This window comes from Rhinopithecus roxellana, chromosome 7, assembly GCF_007565055.1.
Source record: "Rhinopithecus roxellana isolate Shanxi Qingling chromosome 7, ASM756505v1, whole genome shotgun sequence".
In the NCBI taxonomy this organism is placed as follows: Eukaryota; Metazoa; Chordata; class Mammalia; order Primates; family Cercopithecidae; genus Rhinopithecus; species Rhinopithecus roxellana.
In genome coordinates this window covers 1,666,943-1,689,162 of record NC_044555.1, presented here as the reverse complement: position 1 = coordinate 1,689,162, position 22,220 = coordinate 1,666,943, and the positions used below count along the sequence as shown (strand labels likewise).

General features: G+C 37.2%; 1 protein-coding gene across 6 annotated transcripts in view; it reads left to right on the top strand.

Moving 5' to 3' along the window:
* Positions 1–21,700, top strand: part of TAB3 (TGF-beta activated kinase 1 (MAP3K7) binding protein 3) — a 68,593-nt gene extending 46,893 nt beyond the window's left edge. The window contains exons 8-11 of one of the 6 annotated variants that reach the window (XM_030934111.1): positions 2,426–2,519; positions 6,052–6,135; positions 15,266–15,367; positions 17,555–21,700. In XM_030934111.1, the coding sequence (XP_030789971.1) occupies positions 2,426–2,519; positions 6,052–6,135; positions 15,266–15,367; positions 17,555–17,703 (429 nt within the window). In that variant the 3' untranslated portion in view covers positions 17,704–21,700. Of the gene's footprint in view, positions 1–2,425; positions 2,520–6,051; positions 6,136–6,275; positions 6,321–15,265; positions 15,368–17,554 lie in introns of those variants that run through there. The other 5 variants (XM_030934112.1, XM_030934113.1, XR_004058375.1 and 2 more) reach the window with 5 other exon arrangements.
* Positions 21,701–22,220: the final 520 nt, after the last annotated feature.

Below are 22,220 nucleotides of genomic sequence, written 5' to 3'. Positions count from 1 at the left end.
GAAGGGGGAAATTTAAGTTTTACTTTGAAAGATAAGATTTTAATATGCAGAAAGCTGCCAGTTGCCCCCTCCCTCAAGTTATTTCCCCCCGTTCTTCCTGTTCTGATTAGGTTTTTGGACTGTCCTACAGCTTTGAGTCCCAGAGGCATAACGGAGGCCAAGCCACAAAAGAACATCAGTGGTCTCTGACGCTGGTCTATGCCAGCTTTGGAAAAAAAGCTTACCGTTTTTTATTTTGAAATGTTAGCTACAAACATCCTGTTATCTTACAGACAACTTTGAATTATACATACCCAATTTTGAAATTCCTTCTCCACAAAAACTACTTTTGACAAATGGCGGTAATTTCTCAGAAACTGCTTTTTCCCCCCCTCAGTTTAATCAGAAGCTATATGAAAAAGGACATAAGAATCTTACTGATAAACCCTTAGTAAGATCGAGTGGTTCTACTATCTTTGGAAATGAGCCTGTTGATGAGAGTATTTTTGTTGTTTCTGAGACAGAGTCTCGCTCTGTTGCTCAGGCTGGAGTGCAGTGGTGCAATCTGGGCTCACTGCAACCTCAACCTCCCAGGTGCAATCAATTCTCCTGCTTCAGCCTCCCGAGTAGCTGGGACTACAGGCATGCGCCACCACGCCCAGCTAATTTTTGTATTTTTGGTAGAGACAGTGTCGCCATGTTGGCCAGGCTGATCTCAAACTCCTGACCTCAAGTGATCCACCTGCCTTGGCCTCCCAAAGTGCTGGGATTATAGGAGTGAGCCACTGCGCCCGGCCTGATGAGAGTATGTTTTTTGTTATGAGCAAATGTGTGGTGGCCGCTTCACTGTTTAGGGCCACTGTGGCTGAAACGTCTCTCTTGTCCCCAACTCCCTAAAACCTATGGAAAAGATCATCCTTTTCAGGTGCTTGACTTTCCCGATAGGTTCTTCCATGTGTTCCTAGGAAGACAGCATCACTGTGTGGAGCCCTTAACTAAATACATTATCTTTAATTTAAATGTTCAAGTATATATTTTAAACTATTTGAATATTGCTTGATAGGCAAAGCACAAAGCATTGTACACATTAGTGTCACATAGTTTTAGCCCATAGGAATTAGAAAAGGCAGTCCATAATAAATATTTCTGAATGACTTTTTTTGTTCCTTTAGCATTCTGTGGAATTGTAGCTATTATATTCTGCCTTTTATCACTTATTTTAAACTTTGATACCTGCTTATTTAATGGGCATTCTCAGTTATTCTGATAATACCTCCTAACATCATATGAATTAAGATATCCTTCCTGCTCATTTTTCTTTCACTGGCATATTAACATTTAGCATTCAGCAAAGTACATGTTTTCAACAGAATAGGATTTTGTTCTGTCTTCCTAGAGTAGCAGATATTTAATTTTTCACTTTATATGTTATAGTTAAAATCACCCTAGTAATTAATAACTGGGCTGTGCTGAAAGCTTCAGTATTTCAGCCTCTAGATTCTAAACTTTGACTTTTTTACTGTACATATATGTACACATGTGTATATATATATACATACACGTGTATATATGTACACATACACGTGTGTATATATGTACACATATACACATGTATGTATAAAATAAATTAAGAATGGCATGGGAAAGCTTTATTGAATGGAAGATTAGAACTCTCTTCACATTTCAGTGCCTCATATGTGCCCCTGAAAGGCCTAAGGAGTGGGCTGTCCTGAAGAGGTGGAGGCAGAAGAAAACAAAGTTGGGGAAAAAATGGAATTCAGTTGTTTCTGAAGTTTTCATGCACTAGAGTAACTGCCTCCTTCAATCTAGAAAAAAAGATGACAAAAATATTTATATATGAATTTATATAGGAGTCTTTTATATAAATCCTGGCTCTACCAATTACTAGCTTTATAACTTTAAGAGAAGTATATAACCTCTCTGTGCCTCGGTTTCCTCATCTACAAATTGGGCACAGTATTAGTACCTACCTTAAAAGATTGTTAAGAAGAAGGAATGAGAGAATTCTGGTAAACACCATACTGTTGTAATTTTTACCAGGCTGGACAAGACTAAGATCATGGACATGACTCGTTTAAAAGGTTGATTCTTACATTTTCCCTTACCATGAAAACATAGAAACAAATTATTCTCAGTGTTCTGTGATTAAAATGGTAGTATCTTGTATGGTAGAACACAGTCCACTGTTGCAGCTCACCACTTTATATGCAGATTTTGTTTATATGTGGCCATTTTGATGTCCCCATTTTACCTGACTATTCCTTTAAAAACATACACATAGGACTTCTTAAACATGCCCTCTTACGGACTAAGGCCATATTCTTGGTAATACCCAATCATTACAATTAACATGAAACGCAGTTCTTAAATGTTGGGCTTGATAATGACTTTCCCACAATTGCTATTTTGGGTCCTTTCTTACTAGCCTGAGGAAATGACAAGATTGAGAAGCATGAACAGACAACTCCAGATAAATGTTGACTGTACACTGAAAGAAGTTGACCTCCTTCAATCTAGAGGTATAGACTTGATTATTTGGTAAACCATAAGTAATAGTGTGGTATTTTAAGCTGCTTAAATAGCAATAACTTTGGTTTTGTAGATTTAAGAGACAGTTTTTATCCATGATAAGATTACAATCCTGGTAAAGAGATCGCCCTGTCCCGTGGTCATGGATCAGATTTGGGGATGAAAAAATAGTTTTACTTTGGCAGTTTCATCAAGTTCTTATCATTTAGACTGTTCTATGTTGTTACTTTGCATTTATCCTTTTTTTGTCATTTACTGTGAATATTTTATAAATTGATGGGTTTTAATTCTAAAACTTTAAGTAGAGTTCATATTATGTGATAGACATCTAAAGTATCTGTAAAAAGGGATCCCAAATCAGAATATCAGATTTCTCAGTTTTAAAATAAACTCTATATGTTATTTTTCATGTTATGTTATGTGAAAACATTCAACTATAATCATAGTTTTAGTTTTTTGGATTTTTTTACAGAAGTATACTACAGCAGAAGCTCTCTTAAACTTTCATTTACCCAACTCACCAGATTAGAGATGGTCTTCATTTTCTGTGCAAAATATACTGACTGATGTCCACAGCTGCTGCATACTTTTGACTAGTAGGCTGCATTCTGGTAGGCCTATGAATATTGCTCCCAGCGGTTGAATTGTCTGCTTACCAAGAGTTGATTCTGTCCCCAAACCTGTTTATACCAGTTATTGTATTTCTGCATTTTAATGTTTCATAAACTGACATGAAGGAGAAAGTTGCTCTTTCTATGAAAGCCAAAGGCAGATCACTCAAAAAATAGGGATTGTGAATTAGATATTGGTGAAAACAACTGAAAAAGGTTAAGGGAGAAAATCATATAAGTCTAAAAGGATTCTGTACTCAAATTGCATTATAAGTGTTCTTAATATCTTTCTTGCTCCATTCTAAAGCAATCAAAATTATAGATTGCTAAAATTATAGTTCAGCAAACTAGGGCCTGTTGCCTGTTTCTGTGAATAAAAGTTTTAGTGGAGCGATAGCCATGCCCATTTGTTTACAGATTGTCTATGGTTGCCTTTAGTGTTTCAACAGCACAGTTGACTGCTTGCAACAGAGACTATATCACAGGTCCACAAAGTCTAAAATATTATCTGGCCCTTCACAGAAAAGGTTTGCCAACCTCTGCTGTAGGTCATCATGGGTGTGGTTTATGTAAGAAATACAATATGGAACCCCAGCCAACAGACACATAAAAATAAGGTCTTCGTCTAACTTCAAAATATAGCTATATACAAGTGTTTTGTTACGTTAAAGTTGACATGTAATTTTTCTTAACGATTCTGTGTATTAATCACCTTTCCTGCCCCCCCATCCCCCACACTTACTTTTCTTGATTATGGCAGCTAAGAGTTTCTACAGTGTTTTAAGAGTATATAATAAAATATCTCATTGCCATTTTTAGCCAAGATTAAACAAACAGTAGGCTGGGCACAATGGCTCATGCATGTATTCCCAGCAGTTTGGGAGGCCAAGGCAAGAGGATCACTTGAGCCTAAGAGTTAAGAGACCAGCCTGGGCAACATAGGGATACCCCATCCCTACAAATAATTTTTTAAAAATTAGCTAGGTGTGGTGGTGTGTGCCTGTGATCCCAGCTACATGGGAGGCTAAGGCAGGAGGATCACCCAAGCCCGGGAGGTCAAGGCTGCAGTGAGCCATGATTGCACCACTGCACTGCAGCCTAGGCACCAGAAAGAGACTTGGTCTAAAAAACAGAGAGAGATTAAAGATTAGTGGCAGGTGAACCCAAAAGACATGGCATTATCTGAACAACAGACAAGAAGCAAATTTGAATGTGAAAATTGAGCAATCTAGTCAGGTACCCTTAAAGTTATTTGCAGAAGCCTAGTCACTCTATAGCCCACTAACTTGAAGCAATCAAAGAATGACTATGCATGATGTAGGGGTTACATAAACTATTGCTACTATATTTTACAAGATTGCATCCATTTTTTCTACTTGTGTGGTCTTTGAAGCAAAACAGTGAAACATTTGGTTAGGATACTTATAGTAAGCCTTTTGTGATCTAGAAATTAGAACATGAGCTGTAACAAGTAATTAAAGAAATACATATGCAGCTTCTTAAAGCATAAAAAGATCCAATTAATACATCAGATAGCACTGTGGCTTTTATGAGCTATCACAGCAATTATTTTCAGAAAATTATCTTAAAACAGCATATTCAAGTGGATAAAACATTTGTGAAAGGGCCTGCAAGGGAAACCACTATTAAGGTTTTATAAGCAAAGAGCTGTGTTTCTTGTCTGCATTGGACAATGAGCTCTTTGGGATACTTAGGCATTTCTAAATCTCTTTTCATAACGAATCTAAATGTATCCATTTTATACTAAATTCTACTCTTCCACGCTGCAGAAAACTTTTTTTACTGAGTTCCCAATCTAAACTTTTAAGCTAGGGAAGGAATCTAAACCTTTTTTGGTGGTGAGGGGGGAAGCAGGGAAATAAGCATTTAGAATAGATGCAAATCAGTGCATGATTTTATGAAAACCAGCTTTTTTTGTGATTTTTGGTAAGGAAAACTTGTTGGGGAAAAAAAAAAGTAGATCTGGAAATCAAGAGATATCATATATTTAAACTATCAGTGTTAGTACCATACAGCATCTTCTATAAATAAGTATGGCTACAGTTAACCGTAATTGTTTAGAACAAGCAGAGCACAATGATAGGTTCACAGAAGTGAAGGCAGCACCCAAAACTGGCACTAGATCAAAACCAACCTTGGAGGAGACACGGCAGGAGATGTGGCTGAAATAGACACTAAGACCAGGGAACGAACATTTGAAGACAGGTGAAAATTTTGTGGCAAGACAAAATTCTCAGGTATTGTTCTATCTATTCTGAAACTGGCACCTTTTATCATTGATAAATCTTTAGGAAACATTTAACATTTAAGATTCTCCTTTTCTTGAAAATAAGAATACATAAACTGTTGATGTTATTTCACATGTATTGAGGTTGTTCAGTAGTCTCAAAATATAACTTGATTAATCCTTGTAAATGTTTATATTTGGCTTCTTCCATAGTTCAATTTATAATGAATTTTTAAGGTAAATTATGAAAAATATGAAAGTAAGCTTTCATTATTTAAGTGTTCTTTCTCATGGTTTGTTCATTAAAAATCAAAACAAGCAGAAAGAGAAAACAGTTCAACCATCCTTTCATTTCTCTTCTTCATTTATCTCCCCAAAGGCCCACATGCCTAATCCTGCCTAAGGAGACTAGCCTTACAATTAGAAAAATATTCCTTTAGGTGTAATACATTGTAGACATACATCTATGTAGTGGTTTTCTTGGGTCTTTTCTCATAGCAATGAAAACACAATTTCATTGGGAGGATAGAATTATGTAATGAGTTCTGAAATCCTGGAAAACATTTTTTCCCTTATGTGTTTTATTTACATATTTTCTTTTAAAAAATCAAATAACAGGAAAAAAGAGTTCTTAAATGCCTGATGAATTTACTTTCTTTATAGGAAACTTTGATCCAAAAGCCATGAATAATTTTTATGACAACATAGAACCTGGCCCAATTGTACCACCCAAGCCATCTAAAAAAGGTGAGTATGAAAAATGTCACAAATATGATAGAAATAAATATCAAAATAATTTGGGATTTCACATTTATATCTGAAGAAATTTCCACTAGAGGTTAACTTATTCAGCATAAAGTTACCATATTTTTATTCTTTTTCGACAGGGTCTCATTCTGCTGCCCACTAGAGTGAAGTGGTGCGATCCTGGCTTATTACAGCCTTGACCTTCTGGGTTCAAGCAATCCTTCTGCCTCAGCCTCCCAAGTAGCTGGGACTGTAGGCACACACCACCATGCCGGGCTATTTTTTTTTATTTTTTGTAGAGATGGGATCTCACCATGTTGCTTACTGGTCTCAACAAATTTACCATATTGGTGTTAATGTGGCAATAATGAAATGTCCCCAAACTTTAGTTTTTAAAAAGTACTGAAATTAGTAACTCTTAGAATGACTGTCAGAGGTAATTTGATGGAATATATAATTTTTACAAACAGAAGTTGAAACACTATATTACATAGTTAACATTATAAATTTACTTAGCATTGTAAAAACTATAACCCTAAAAGATAATTCTCATAAAATAAAGAGGATTTTAAAGGTCTAATGTGAGAACAGAAAGTTAGATTTGCAGTAGACTTAAGATTATTTTTCAGACAACAAAAGAATCCCTGTGTACTCAAAAGGGGAGCATAGCAGTTAGTAGCGACTAGGTGTTTTCCCATCAAGAACAAAAGAAATCCTACATAACCAAGGTCTGAAGGAATCATTTTTGGATAATTGTTACATAGAAATGATTTAAAATTAAAGATATCAAATGTGTTCTTATTTTTATGTACCAAATGTTTAATTGGCATTTCCATATCTTAAAAAATTAATTTTAATTGAACTTACACGTTTAGTCATTTAAGCCAGATGCAGTGGCTCATGCCTGCAATCCCAGCACTTTGGGAGGCCAAGACGGACGGATCACATGAGGCCAGGAGTTTGAGACTAGCCTGGCCAACATGGCAGAACCCCGTCTCTACTAAAAATACAAAAATTAGCCAGGCCTGATAGCACGCGCCTGTAATCCCAGCTACTCAGGTGACTGAGGCATGAGAATCACTTGAACCCGGGAGGCGGAGGTTGCAGTGAGCCGAGATCGTGCCACTGCACTCCAGCCTAGGCGACAGAGACCCTGTCATTTATTCATTCATTCATAAATAGTCATTGAATGTAGATTAACTTTCTGCCTCATTCTTAATATTTTAATTCTTTTTGCCTTAAGCAACTCAAGGTAGATTGATCATGAAGACACAAAGAATAGTGGAGAATGCCTTATTTTTTTAAAAAAATTACCAGAGAGTATAACATTTAACATCTCATCAGACTTACTTTTAATTAAATATATAAATTCTATCTAAATACTACCTGACCTAATTATTTAAATTTTGGTTGAATAGTTTTCTACGTGTATTAAGCTCATTACAGAGTATTTTTTTTTTCATTTATAAGTTGCAACACAGTATCTGTTCTTCTTTTTATTGTTTAATATTACCATGGATGTTTCATCTGATCTACATTTAAAAACAGCCTATTGATTTCTTTTGAGATGGAGACTCACTCCGTCACCTAGGCTGGAATGCAGTGGCGCGATCTCAGCTCACTGCAACCTCCACCTCCCGGGTTAACGCGATTCTCCTGTCTCAGCCTCCCGAGTAGCTGGGATTACCCACCACCATGCCCGGCTAATTTTTGTATTTTTAGTGGAGACGGCGTTTCACCATGGTGGCGAGGCTGGTCTTGAACTCTTGACCTCAAGTGACTCAGCCTCCCAAAGTGCTGGGATTACAGGCGTGAGCCACCGCACCTGGCCAAAAAATGGTTTTATTGATTTCTAAAAATGATACAAAGAATCATCTTAGTGGATGACTGCCAAGTGCCAGATTTGGCACTTTGGCAGCATTATATGCAGTTTCTTGCTGAAAGTCACTGAGGTGTATAGTTATCATTGATCAGTTTAAGTCTTTTGGGTTCATAAAATCAGAATCTTTAAACTTGATTTTGCCTGAATGTCTACTAAAGAAGTATCGCCAGACAAACTTTAGTTCATTGATTCAAGGAGCTGTCTTAGAGGAATTGCCCTATCTAAGGGAGTGCATTGGAAAGTTTTTACCCTGGAAACAGGACCAAGTTGATTGATTAGAAATGGTGGAAAACATATGCACCATGAGCCATTCCTCAGCATAAACTCCCTATAGGTGTGGTGTATTAGTCTGTTTTCACGCTGCTGATAAAGACATACCCAAGACTCGGCAATTTACAAAAGAAAGAGATTTATTGACTTACAATTCCACATGGCTGGGGAGGCCTCACAATCATCGCAGAAGGCAAGGAGGAGCAGGTCACATCTTAAAGAGGGCTTGTGCAGGAAAACTCTCCCTTATAATAACCATCAGATCTCGTGAGACTTACTATCACAAGACCTGCCCCCATGATTCAGTTACCTCCCACCAGGCCCCTCCCACAACACGTGGGAATTCAAGATGAGATTTGGGTGAGGACACAGCCAAACCATATCATGTGGTCTGAGGGACCCACCATAAATAACAGACACTGCCGTTACTCAGGAAATGTCAAGGTTTTGAGCCAGGGACAAAGCCAGACCTCTCTTTGGGCAAGGCAGAATTCTTTCCTATGCAATAAAGCAGTGCTTAGAAGGAAATGTATAGCTTTAAATGTTCATGTAAGACAGGAATATCCAAAATCAATGATCTAAAATTCTACCTTAAGAAACAAGACAAGAACAAAGTAAAAACAAAGTAGAAGAAAGGAAAGATAAGTCAATGAGACAGAAAACAGAAAAAGTTAACAAAGCAAGAGTTTGATCTTTGAAAAGATAAACAAAATCAATAAACTTCAAGGTAGACTGATCTGTAAAAAAAAAAAAGAGAGAACACAAATTACAACAATCAAAAGTGAAAGATGGGTTATCCATTACAATGATAATGATAATAAGGGAAAGTGATGGACATCTTTATGCCAGTAAGCTTGACACCTTAGATAAAGTGGACAAATTTTCTGAACCATATAATCTACCCAGGCTGAAAACAAGACAAAACAGTAAATATTAGTAAGTATGTATGTGTGTGTGTGTGTGTGTGTGTGTGTGTATATTCATATATATATATATATGAAACTGAATTCATATATATATATATGAAACTGAATCTGCTATCAAAATTTTCCCCACAAAGAAAACTCCAGATCCAGACAGATTCACTGGTGAGTAAATCCTACCAAATATTTAAGAAAGTAAAAATACCAATCTTACACAAATGCTTTGAGAAAATACAGGAGGGAATGCATTCCATATTTCCTTTTTGTTTTTTCATTTTCTTTTCATGTTACTGAGAGGAAGTTGCAGAGATTTTCCGTATACCTCCTGCCCCCACAAATTCAAAGCCTGCCCCATTATCAGCATCCTACACCAGAGTGGTGCATTTGTTACCATTGATGAACTTATATTGAGACCTCATAATCACTCAGAGTCCATAGTTTACATTAGGGTTCGCTGTTGGTGTTGTACCCCATCTTTTTTTATGGCTCTAGCAGAACTCTGATTCTAAAACCTGGTAAAGACATTATGTATCTGCCCCTCACAAAAAGAAAACAAAATTTCAGATCCATATCCCTCATGAACATAGAAACAAAAAATCCATAATTCTGTTTTCTATCTCATTGACTTATAGTCACAATATATAAAAAAAGATAATACATCATGATCAAGTTGAGTTTAGCTTAGGAATGTAATCTTGGTATAAGCATTAAAAAACCAACCAGTGTAATTTACCATATTAAACAAAGGGAGAAAAAGCATGTGATCGTTTCATCAGATACAGGAAAAACATTTGACAAAATTCAACAGCCATTCCTGACAGACAAAAACTTTTAACAAATTAAGAATAGAAAAGAACTCTTTCAGTCTCATAAAGGGCATCTTTCAAAAACCTTTAGCTACCATTATTACTTAAATAATGCAATTCTGAACTTACTAACATTGGGAACAAGGCAAGGATGTCTATTCTCACCATCTTTATTCAATGTTGAAACCTGGAGTTCCAAGCCCATGCAGTAAGAGAAAAAAATAAATAAATAAATAAATATTGGAAAAGAAGAAATAAAACTATATATACTACAGATGACATAATTATTTTTAAAATCCTAAGGATACTGAAAAACAACTATTAGAACTAATAAGTGAATTTAACAAGGCCTCAGGATGCAAAGTCTATATATAAACATATTTTTACAATATCAGTAAACACTTAGAAAATAAAATTTAAAAGAGAATTTCATTTACAATGCCATCAAAAACCATGTAACAGTTAGGAATAAATTGATCCAGAGATGTATACATTGAAAACTATAAAACATTGTCAAAGGATATTTAAAAAGACCTAAGTAAATGGAGTGATATACCATGTTCATAACTGACTGAATCAATATTTTTGAGATACCTGTTCTTACAAGGTTGATGTACAGATACAGTGTAAAACCAGTTATAACCCCATTAGGTGGTAGTGCATTTTTAATTAACAGACTGATTATAAAATTCATATGGAAATACAGAATGTCCTAGAACATCCAAAACAATCTTGAAAAAGAGCAGCCAGAAGTCTTAGACTGGCTCAGTGCAATGGCTCACACCTGTAAACCTAGCATTTTGGGAGACCAAGGCAGGAGGATCACTTGAGCTCAGGAGTCCGAGACTAGCCTGGGCAACATAGTGAGACCTCATCTACAAAAACATTTAAAAATTAGCCAGAAATGGTGTAATTAAAAGTGTATTAAAAGTGTATTAGTGTAGAGCTAATTTAAAAATAGCTCACTGCAGCCTCACCTATAGTCCCAGCTATTCTGGTGGCTGAGACAGTAGGATTGCTTGAGCCCAGGAGGTTGAGGCTGCAGTGAGCCGTGATTGCAGCACTATACTCCAGCCTGGGTGACAGAGCAAGACCCTGTCTAAAAAAAAAAAAAAAAAAAAAGTCTTAGACTAACCAGCTTCAGGACTTACTATAAAGCTACAATAACCACAGAGTGATATTGGTATAGGAATAAAGAAATAGATCACTGGAACAGAATAGGGAGCCCAGGTTTACACCCCCCAGTCACACTGTCATTTGATATTTGACAAAAGCACCAAAGCAACCAATAGAGAAAGGAACATTTTTTCAACAGGCAGAGCTGGGAAGAACTAGATAGCCATGTGGAAGAAACACACAGTCTGATCTCTACCTCACATCATACACACAAATTTGAGATAGATCATACACCTAAGTATAAAAGTTAAACTATAAAGCTTCCAAAACAGAATATCTTTGCGATATAGGTATTAAAGTTTTTAGACAGGTTGCAGGAAGCAATAAGAAAACAATTGATAGATTAGTCTTCATTAAAGTTTTACACTTCTGCTCATCAAGTGACACTATTAAGAAAATGAAAAGGCAAACCACAGACTGGGAGAAAATATTTGTAAAATATGTATCTGATGAAGGATGGTATCCAGAGTATATAAAGAATTTCTACAACACAGTAATAAAAAGACAACTCAATAAAAAAAGGTAAAACACTTGAACAGACACTTGACAAAGGAATATATATGAAAGACCATGAAAAAAGAAATATCAAGAAATTTGCTAATGAAATGGATCTGCTGCCAGGATCCTGTCTAGTCAGATTGTGGTTTTCTAGCAATGGTGATGTTCGTGTTAATATGTCATTCTGAGGCCAGCATTGTGGCTCATGCTTGTAGTCCCAGCACTTTGGGAGGCCCAGCAGGGAGGGAGGATCACTTGAGGTCAGGAGTTCGAGACCAGCCTGTCCAACAGGGTGAAACCCCGTGTCTACTAAAGATACCAGAATTGGCTGGGCATGGTGGCGTGCACCTGTAATCCCAGCTACTTGGGAGGCTGCGGCAGAAGAATCACTTGAACCTGGGAGGTGGAGGTTGCACTGAGCCGAGATCGCACCACTGCACTCCAACCTGGGTGACAGAGCGAGATGCTGTCTCCAAAAAAAAAAGTCATTTTGCCTTCTGTCTTTGGGACCAACACCATGTATTCGAGGTGGGAGGTTCCTGTTTGGTATCCTCCTTGGCTGGGAATTGAACAAGGCTTGCATTAATATTCCATGATGTGGTCCCATTAATATCAAGCTTCATCTAGCTCTCTACAGGTACCTTTACACTAAAAAGACTTTGTTTGTTTTTGTTTTGAGACAGGGTCGCTCTGTCGCCCAGGCTGGAGTGCAGTGGCATGATCATAGCTCATTGCAGCCTCGACCTCCCAGGCTCAAGCCATCCTCCTGCCTCAGCCACCCGAGTAGCTGGGACTACAGACGCACACCACCACACCTGGCTAATTTTTGTATTTTTTGTGGAGACAGGGTTTCGCCATATTGCCCAGGCTGGTCTCGAACTCCTGGGCTGAAGCGATCCTGCTGCCTCGGCCTCCCAAAGTGCTGCGATTACAGGCATAAGTCACTGTTCCTGGTCTGAAAGACTCTCTTCTATGGCTCATTTGACTCAAATACAATTTGCTAAAACTGATAGTCCCTTAGAGTTGGTTATAATGGGATTTCGGTTACAATTTCTTAAATATGTATTGAATGCTCAGTGCGTATCTCGATTATGTATTATGTAGATAGATGCTTGATGTTACAAAGGGAAAACATGACTCCTACCCCAAGCAGTTTATACTCTACATATGTACACTTTTAATAAAAAGGAGACTAGGAAGCCATCTCAAACAGTCATCTTCGCTATAAATGAATTTCTATTTTAGAAATAGAATGCCAAATTGTCTTTAACCCGTTTATCTTTTTCTGTTAAAACTTAGAAACAGTAGAACTTGATTAAATTCTATAATTTTTTGGTGAGCCTTTTATCAGATTTATAAAAGCTATTTAGTTTTCTCCATAAAATCAAGTTTGTTGGCCGGGCGCGGTGGCTCAAGCCTGTAATCCCAGCACTTTGGGAGGCCGAGACGGGCGGATCACGAGGTCAGGAGATCGAGACCATCCTGGCTAACCCAGTGAAACCCCGTCTCTACTAAAAAATACAAAAAAACTAGCCGGGCGAGGTGGCGGGCGCCTGTAGTCCCAGCTACTCGGGAGGCTGAGGCAGGAGAATGGCGTAAACCTGGGAGGTGGAGCTTGCAGTGAGCCAAGATCCAGTCACTGCACTCCAGCCTGGGCAACAGAGCGAGACTCCGTCTCCAAAAAAAAAAAAAAAAAAAAAAAAAAAAAAAAAAATCAAGTTTATTTTCCATTAAGCACTTGCAGATTCTCATTTTGTATTTGAAACTAAATTGGCCTTTTCTAAAAGTACATATAGTTTAGCACAGAATGGCTTGCAATACCACTCAAATACAAAAAAAAAAAAAGATAAACCAGTAAAACACAAATTACTGGTAGAATAGGTTTATTGGTTTGAATAAATGTCTTGGAGTTATTACAGATATATACCAGAAATCCAAGTGGAATATAGTTTATCTGAATAGTAAGTGTGATAATTAGAGAAAGAATATGAGGGAGACAGAAGGAGAGAGAAAGAGACAGAGGAACAAGCCTTTTTGGATTGAACTTTGTAGTTAAGCAATACAGTGTGTTCGTGCTCTTCAGCGGGCTTAGAAAGTCTCCCAACCCTTACTAGTAACTCATAACAGTGGCAGATTGGACTTTGTAGTTAAACAATACAGTGTATATGTGTGCTCTTCAGTGGGCTTAAAAAGTTTCCCCAGTCCTCATCAGTAAGCAAGCAAGCACACTGACCTTGGTGTCCCACGATCTGAGCACTGGTCCTGGTCATCTTGGCCACCTAACCTTGTTCAGACTCAATCTGAGCACCACAGAGGGACAATCCCGCCAAGTACTCCAAAGGTTGTAAGAGTTAGTGAGATAAGGTATGTGACTCTGTAGAAGTACTTTGCAAATCTAAGAAACAGAACTTTACCTTATTCTTTGGAGCCTAAGGAGACATTAACTCTGCTTTTGTTTACTTGGACAATGGAGTGTTTAAGTACCTGAGCACCGGGCTTTGGATTCTGGAGCAGTGATTTCCAAAGATGAGTTGTACTGTCAGCTCAGAATTGATTAGAAAATGCAAGATCTTCCTTTGGTTCCTAAGGGCAAATAATATAAAGGGTTGCTTACTAATAAACTATAAATTTATAGAAACAATATTCTAGCAAGATATTAGGATGCCTACAGTTCTTGTCTGTGTTGCAAAGTGTCTGCTGGGCTTCTGCACACATAGGTAACTGGAATTCAGGAAATGATTTGGGAGCACGTGGTTGTCAGTATATAATATTGAGTTGGTTCTGATTTTTCAAGTACTGCTATATTTAAAAAATCCACCAGACACAGTTGCCTGTAATACCAACACTTTGGGAGGCTGAGGTGGGAGGATCACTTGAGGCCAGGAGTTTGAGACCAGCCTGGGCAACATAGTGAGACCCTGTCTCTACAAAAAATAAAATTAAAAAAATTAGCTGGGCGTGGTAGTGGCATGCACCTGTAGTCTTGGCTACTTGGGAGGCTGAGGCAGGAGGATCACTTGAGCCCAGGAGATCAAAGCTGCAGTGAGCCATGACTGTGCCACTGTACTCCAGCCTGGACAGCAGAACAAGACCCTGTCTCAAAAAAAAAAAAAAAATCCTGTCATTTTCATCACATTTCATCATTCTAATAGCCTTACTGTATGGATAGTACCCATAATTTTAAAATAATTTTTAAATAATTATTGCTTAATCAGATAATTGCTAAAGTATATTTTCCCAAATTTTGCTTTCACATTGACATATATTTGCTATCACTGAGTTTGTACCCTTAATCCATTAAAAAGTAGAAAACAGTGAAATAGGGCATTTGTTCTAAGTAATGGGACAAGATGTAATTGGAGAAGATGGAAAAAGTCGTAAGAACCACTGCTCTGTATAGGTTGTAAAAGCAGTATTAAATATGGTACTTGCCCTTGCTAAAAAGGTAACATGAAGTAATAGGAAGGGTAAATGCACTCAGCTGCGTGGGTTGCATGAAAGATCTTGTGAGCCTGTTCACTCTTGGAGTTGAAAGACTGGATCACTTCTTTCTGGCGTTGTTTCTTCTTATGCAGACTCCTCAGACCCCTGCACAATTGAGAGAAAAGCCCGAAGAATTAGCGTGACCTCCAAAGTACAGGCAGACATCCATGACACCCATGCAGCAGCTGCAGATGGTTTGTACTTGTGTGTCCAGAGTTTGTGCAGAATGTCTAAAGACACATGTTAATCTATGTAGAATTATAAGTAAAACCATACCTTTATTTTCTGCTTTAAAAAATTACCGAGTTTCTAAGGCTGTGCTGTCCAATAGAAATATAATGCAAGCCACATATATAATTTAAAATTTTCTAGTAGCAAAGATGAAATTTTAACATTTTATATAATTCATTATATACAAACTATTATTTCAATATGAAATCAATATAAAATTATCAGTGAGATGTTTTACATCCTTTTTATACTAAGTCTTTGAAATCTGGTGTATATTTTACACTTATAGCAACACTGAGTTTTTAGAGCATGTCTATTAAAAACCAACAACAGTAAGATACGAATTTTTTTTAAGTGTTAGGTTTTGGGGCATATTGTTCTTTTAAAAGGTAAAGACAAAAGAGGTCCTTTTCTGAAAATGGCATAGTAGGCCAGGTGTGGTGGCTCACGCCTGTAATCCCAGCACTTTGGGAGGCCGAGAAGGGTGGATCACGAGGTCAGGAGATCAAGACCATCGAGATGGTGAAACCCCGTCTCTACTAAAAATACAAAAAATTAGCCAAGCGTGGTGGCGGGCGCCTGTAGTCCCAGCTACCTGGGAGACTGAGGCAGGAGACTGGCATGAACCCGGGAGGCGGAGCTTGCAGTAAGCCGAGACCGCGCCACTGCACTCCAGCCTGGGCGACTGAGCGAGACTCCGTCTCAAGAAAAAAAAAAAAACAAAATGGCATAGTAAACATTTTTCCTCCAACCGAAGGCTTTATTCCTCCATATGAGACAAAAAAGAAAACTGTATTAAATCTACATGTTTTAGAGTCATGAGCCAAACAAAAGACACAAGGTGGGTGATAATGGCAGTTAAAAAGCAATAGTTGAAGCAAGAGAAACAAGCCCATCTCCTATTTATAGTCATAGGAAGCGACTGAAGAACCCAGTAATTTTCTGTTACATCGTAAGGCTAAGATCACCTTCCTGTTTGAGGCTGAGCATTATCATACCTTGGGGTAAGGTTCAGGGTCTAAAATTCAGTTCTCTTTACCTCTTGGGGAATGTTATGACATTTGTCATATAAGGCAAATTGATAAACCAGAAGTCAGCTTGTTAATTTCCAGTGGAAGATATGCCTAGCCCAAAGTAGTAACTGACAAAGCTTCCCTAGATCTGTTTCTTTTGTTACCTATTTAAAAAGGTGTTGCTTACCTTAGATCTTAATCTCATTTCCAGTTCATAGTGACCATTTCCAGTTACCCTAGATTCCAGGGTGAATTCCATCTGGAGATCTTGAGTCTCCTATTCATTGACCTCAGTCTCAACAGGGACCTAAAAGACAGAAATTACAGGTTAACTCTAGATGCAAAGAGCTTTTTTGAGCACAAAGCCAGAGGGAATAAGGACCTAAGAGGAATGTAAGTTTGGATTTCTTTATCAAATCCTGGGAACCAACATAAGGTTGCCAGGTATGGGCATTTTTAAAAACTGATATATGAAGGATTTTTAATGCCAAAAATGTAGGAAAGAATATGAGAATAAAAGTCTTATATACTGAATGAATTTAGCTTTATGAAAAATGAACTGTAGAATCTTTCTCTTTTCACTGTTCTGGGGAAAACTTTGGTATGAACTGCCACTGCTATTTATGAACCATTAATATAAAATACATGCATATTGTAGAACTTAAGTTGTCATGGAAGAAGGCATGCATTTAGTCAGATGTTTAATATAGTGTGGATAGTATTATACTATAGAGAGGAAAAGTCAAGGTGGGCTGAACGTCAGGGAAAACTTACAGAGGCGACAGAATTTAACATGCTATAAAACGTTTCTCTTTTTTTTTTTTTTTTCATTTGGCTGGAATAAAGCATAACTCTCCACTATTTACAGGTAATGACCTAGGAAGGCAGTCTATTCTGGACATATATCCATCTTCTTATAGCCAAAAAAGAAAAAAAAAAAGTAATTAGAACAAAGTAAAAGATCAACTTTCTGTTCAACTATGCATTTCCAGTAGATATGTTTACTAATTGGCTTACATATTAAAGTAGGCAATTAACTCCCTTGATTTTTGTGGTATTTTTCTTTTCAGTTTGGATTATACTTGGAAAAAGGTTAATCTATTTACCTTCCCCCCCCTTAATCCTAACCTCCCTCAGAGCATCGAACTGGCTCCACACAAAGTCCTCGGACACAACCTCGAGATGAAGACTACGAAGGGGCTCCATGGAATTGTGATAGCTGCACCTTTCTTAACCACCCAGCACTAAATCGCTGTGAGCAGTGCGAGATGCCACGGTACACTTGAATTCAGAAGTCTGCGCCAGGTTGAAAGTGAAACTTTGAGCACCACCAGAAGAAAAGGAAACCTCGGGACTCTATTCATCCACCCAGCCTTTTCATTTTCGATTGCACAGCAGGGAGGACGAATGGCTTTGTGGTCGTTGTGCTCACGAAAGGAAAAATGGGGAGGTCTTTTTTTCTCCTTTCTTAACTCACTACAGAGTGAGAGATAGGAAGGGATACTTGAAACTGGGAAAGGATTCACTCTGTGAAAGAATGTACACACAGAAGTCAAGAGCTCTTCTGTGGTGGAATCCCAATTGTTAAAGTTACTGCTGAGTGGCCCTTATTTTTCAAACTAGAACTTTGAATCATAGTATAAAATGTTACAGTTTATGCAAACTGTGAATTCCCAGAGCAGACTTACCTGGTCACTGCTCTCTGGAAAACCAAGGCTCCCCGTGCTGCTTCCCGTTGCTTCCTACTAAAGAGGACAACAGGAAAAAGCACCTAGAATATTTTTTTGGGGGGGCGGGGGGCAAATTAATTAAGGGTATTTGTAATTGCTGCTTTTTTCAGGGGTAATTTCCAACACACATACATGCACACAAAATGTTTTAAAATGTGATTTGTAGCAGTCAGGAACTAGGCATATCATGCCTTTGTTTAAAAGTACAATCAGAGGTGGTAAGATGCCTTTGGCTTGTACAGCGATTCATCAAGCTCTGTCAACACTGGTAACTAAGACCTACTTAATGCCACATAAGAGATGCATTTTTTAAGTTACTGCATGTTTTTATTAAGGCCACCGGTTTTCAAAATAACAAGTCCTTACAAAGTATGATTTTATAAATGATATTCTCGTAACACTGCGCTTTGCCAGTAGCACAGAGAATGTATGCCAAATGCAAGTCCATTCCAAAATCCATTTGGAAATCTTGAACTCAGCTGTGGTTCTTAAACTTTTGCAGTCCATAGGGCCTTTTTTTTTTCTCCTTCCAATTTTGTGATAAATTCATGATGTTTACAGCACAGATAAAACTTTGTGCCATAATCCTAATTTAGCTAAAAAGAAATCAATATTAACTGTTCAATAAAAACTTACTTGCACATGTTAATAAACCAACGTGAGGGGAATTACAGTTGGCCAATGACAAAGTTGCACACTGCATTATTTGGGAAACGAGAGGGATTGTCAAAAATTATTAAGAGAAAGGTGAATATAGAGGACTTTGAAACAGAACTTTTAAAATTTAACATAACTGTATCTAGAGGTCAGTTGAGTTTCTACAGGCAGTTCAGGTCATTTTAAAGCACTCCTTATTTATGAAATAGAACTTCAGGGTGTGGATAAAGTGAAGAGATATAAAATCATGTGACTCACTAAGGCGCATCACTGGAAACTTAATAGCATGTTTCAGTCTCTGCCATTGCTGGAGTTCCTTCTTAGCTCAGAATTGGAGTTTTGGAATCTTCCCCTCATTTTGGTGAGTATAAACAGCAATAAAGTTAGTAGGCTCTCCCATCCTAAAGGATTTTACCTGAGGATATCATCTTAGGAATATCCATTGACTCTCCCATCAGGTATCTTCCCCAACCCCCTTACACACACCCCCCCCTTCTAATTTAGCAGTAATCTCTGGCAGACCTGGAAAAGCAAGCTGCTCTTAATAGCATAATGAAACCAAAGGCGTAATAACTCATCATAGTTTCCCATCAGAATCATCATTTCACACTCTGCCTACAGCTTTGAAAACATTTTTTCATATGTGAAAAATTCCCCCAAAATATATCCACTTGTCTCCCAAAGGAAGCGTGGTAATTACACTGATAAAACATCTCTCATACAACAACTGTGGCAAAACTGTGAAAATAACGGTGAGAAAGCAGATGGGCTCAAAAGCATGGTCCCCAAAACAATGTTCTTTAAAGGTTTTTGTAACACTGGTCTCTGTCTCCAATAACAGTCTAGCCGTCCTACTGTTCTGTAATATGCCTTTGCCTTTGTATGGTTTCATATCTCTTTAGTGATGGTCAACCCCACTGGTTTTTAAGTTACAATTTAGGGGAAAATATATATATATACTGCTTGGTGTCCTAGCTAAAAGGTTTACCAGTATTCATAGTGATATGCTGAAGTGGAGGCAATTAACTTGGCAGTTGTCAGTTGAGAATGAAAGTAGCATGTCTGAAAACAGTCTGATGCTTTATAAAACCACGTAGATGACTTTAAAACTATTGCATGAAAATACATCAAGGTTAATTAGCTGTTATACAGTAGATGCATGGTTTCAATTCTTTGGTGATATATCTAGTCAATCATTGTTTTCACCTGCCAGGAAAAGAGAGCAAACAGTCTATTGGATAGGTGTAAAGGGTGGGGTAGGCAGTATCAGATTGATTTTAAGGAAGTTTTGTACATGTTAATTTTTAATTGTGCATAAGTTTCATATGCCAGCATAGGCTGTATTCAGTTTTAAAACAGGCAAAATGACTTGACACTGATAAATCTGATATATTTAACTGTGTCCCATATGTATACTGCTTTTTGCCTATGACCAGTTTGAACAAGAATTCACCGAACTTTCAAGGTGCCTTTTCAAAAGGATCTTGTAATCAGTTGGTATGTACAGACAATTGGCATGAAAGTGGTAGGATATAAATCGGATGATGCCTGGCTGCTGAGGTGCCTGTGCTCTCTGGATCAGCTGGTGCACTTCTTGTTTCTTGTAAGAGGTTTGCTTCTTTAAAATGACTAGTTTGATGTATCTGGTAACATACAGACCTGACTATACATTTTACATTATTTCGCTATTTTGTAAACTGGGATTTTAGAAAGCACGTTTGCCATTTTGTTAAAGTACATTGCCCCTTAAATTTTGGAGTAGTTTTTAAAAGTTTAAAATGGTAATAGAGGAGCCAGAAACTTTCTAAGCATTGTAAAATGTTTTGAATTGATATTGACTTTGTTTGGAAGAGAGTAGAGGCAGGGGGTTTTAAAGAAACAAAGAAATGCATTGTAAAAATGTAGTTTTAGAGCAGATTAATAATGATGGTGGGGAAAGTGTTGCTAATTTGTTTATTTCCCTGGAAGAAATGGGAAGTGTGATAAGCAGTTTAATTTTTAAGGAGCTGGTCTCAATTTTAGTATTTTTTAATTATGCAAATAAATCAATGTTTCCTTAAATTTTGTCATTGCTTTGTCACAGTTGTCTAGGGTTCTTATCTAACCTTCTGTGGCAATTCAATTTTATATAGTCTTTTAAGAGGTAATTGTAATGTATTTCTGACAGTATAAACAAAAAGAATATAAGGCATAGACGAATTGTCCTTTAAAAATATCAATGATGTATCCTGGAATGTGAAGATGTCTCTTTAGAGTTAAAAATCGAATTATTTTAATATTGTACCATTGTTAGACCTTGAATGAGTCCATGTTACCATGTGTGTCTGTATATCTGTAGAGAAAGAAAAATGACAACTGAAATGTTACTTTTTAAAATCGGAATAAATTGGGCACTGCCTGTGTTGCGCCACTACTGTATCTTTTCGAAAGAATTAACAGTATTTGCCTATTGTAAAAGTTAATTCTGATGACGCTTTCACATTCACCAGACTTTTTTTCCTGTATTATTTGCATCCCCAAATATTTAATACAAGTAGATTCTGCATGGCTTGGGCATTCAGAGATTAATAGAATGATGACTCAATTTTAATTCTAAAGCCATGAAAAGTTACTTTAAGACTGAACAATTCTGAATTATTTATGATACCAAATGTCCATGTTTCTTTCCCTACTGTAAAAGAATTGATCAGTTTCTTCATTAAAGCAGCAAAAACTTATTAAATCTTGTAAATACCATGTCTCTTTTAGATTTCTGTGTATGCTGTGAATGAAATCATTTTGAGATGAAATTGTACAAAGGCATTTTAAAAGGCTCTGCATGCATCGTACCTCCAAACAGTACATATTCGGAAAGTCAAAGATTCCTGCAAAATAAATAAACTAAAAGCAAACACTACATTCTGCATCTTTTCTGTGTAGTTAGAAATTTACAGTATCAAAGTAGTTCTAGTGTCAGCACTCATATGTCTGGACTGAAATATGCTGTCTCACAAACCTCATCATCACATTTGTCTTCCTTTATTAGAACATATAATGTTAGATTTGGGGTATTAAGTGCACATTACTCCATTTGGAAAAACTGGTAAAATTATACATAAGCAGGTTTTATATAAAAGTTGGAATATGTTAGGAACTTCTTTTCATTCCACTTTAGAATGTTATTTACAAAAGAATACGTAGTTTTCTTTTTTAAAAAATCTTTGTCATTTCAGAGGCAAATCATGTTCTGATATTTTGTTAGGGTCTGTAGTAAACCTTTACAACTTTTACACAGAAATTACCACAAATGAATTATAGTAGGTAACATTTTCAGTGATTAAGCACATTTAAATTCAAAATCATTTCCAGGCTGGGCACGATGGCTTATGCTTGTAATCCCAATGGGATGTCGAGGTGGGAGGAAGGCTTAAGCCCAG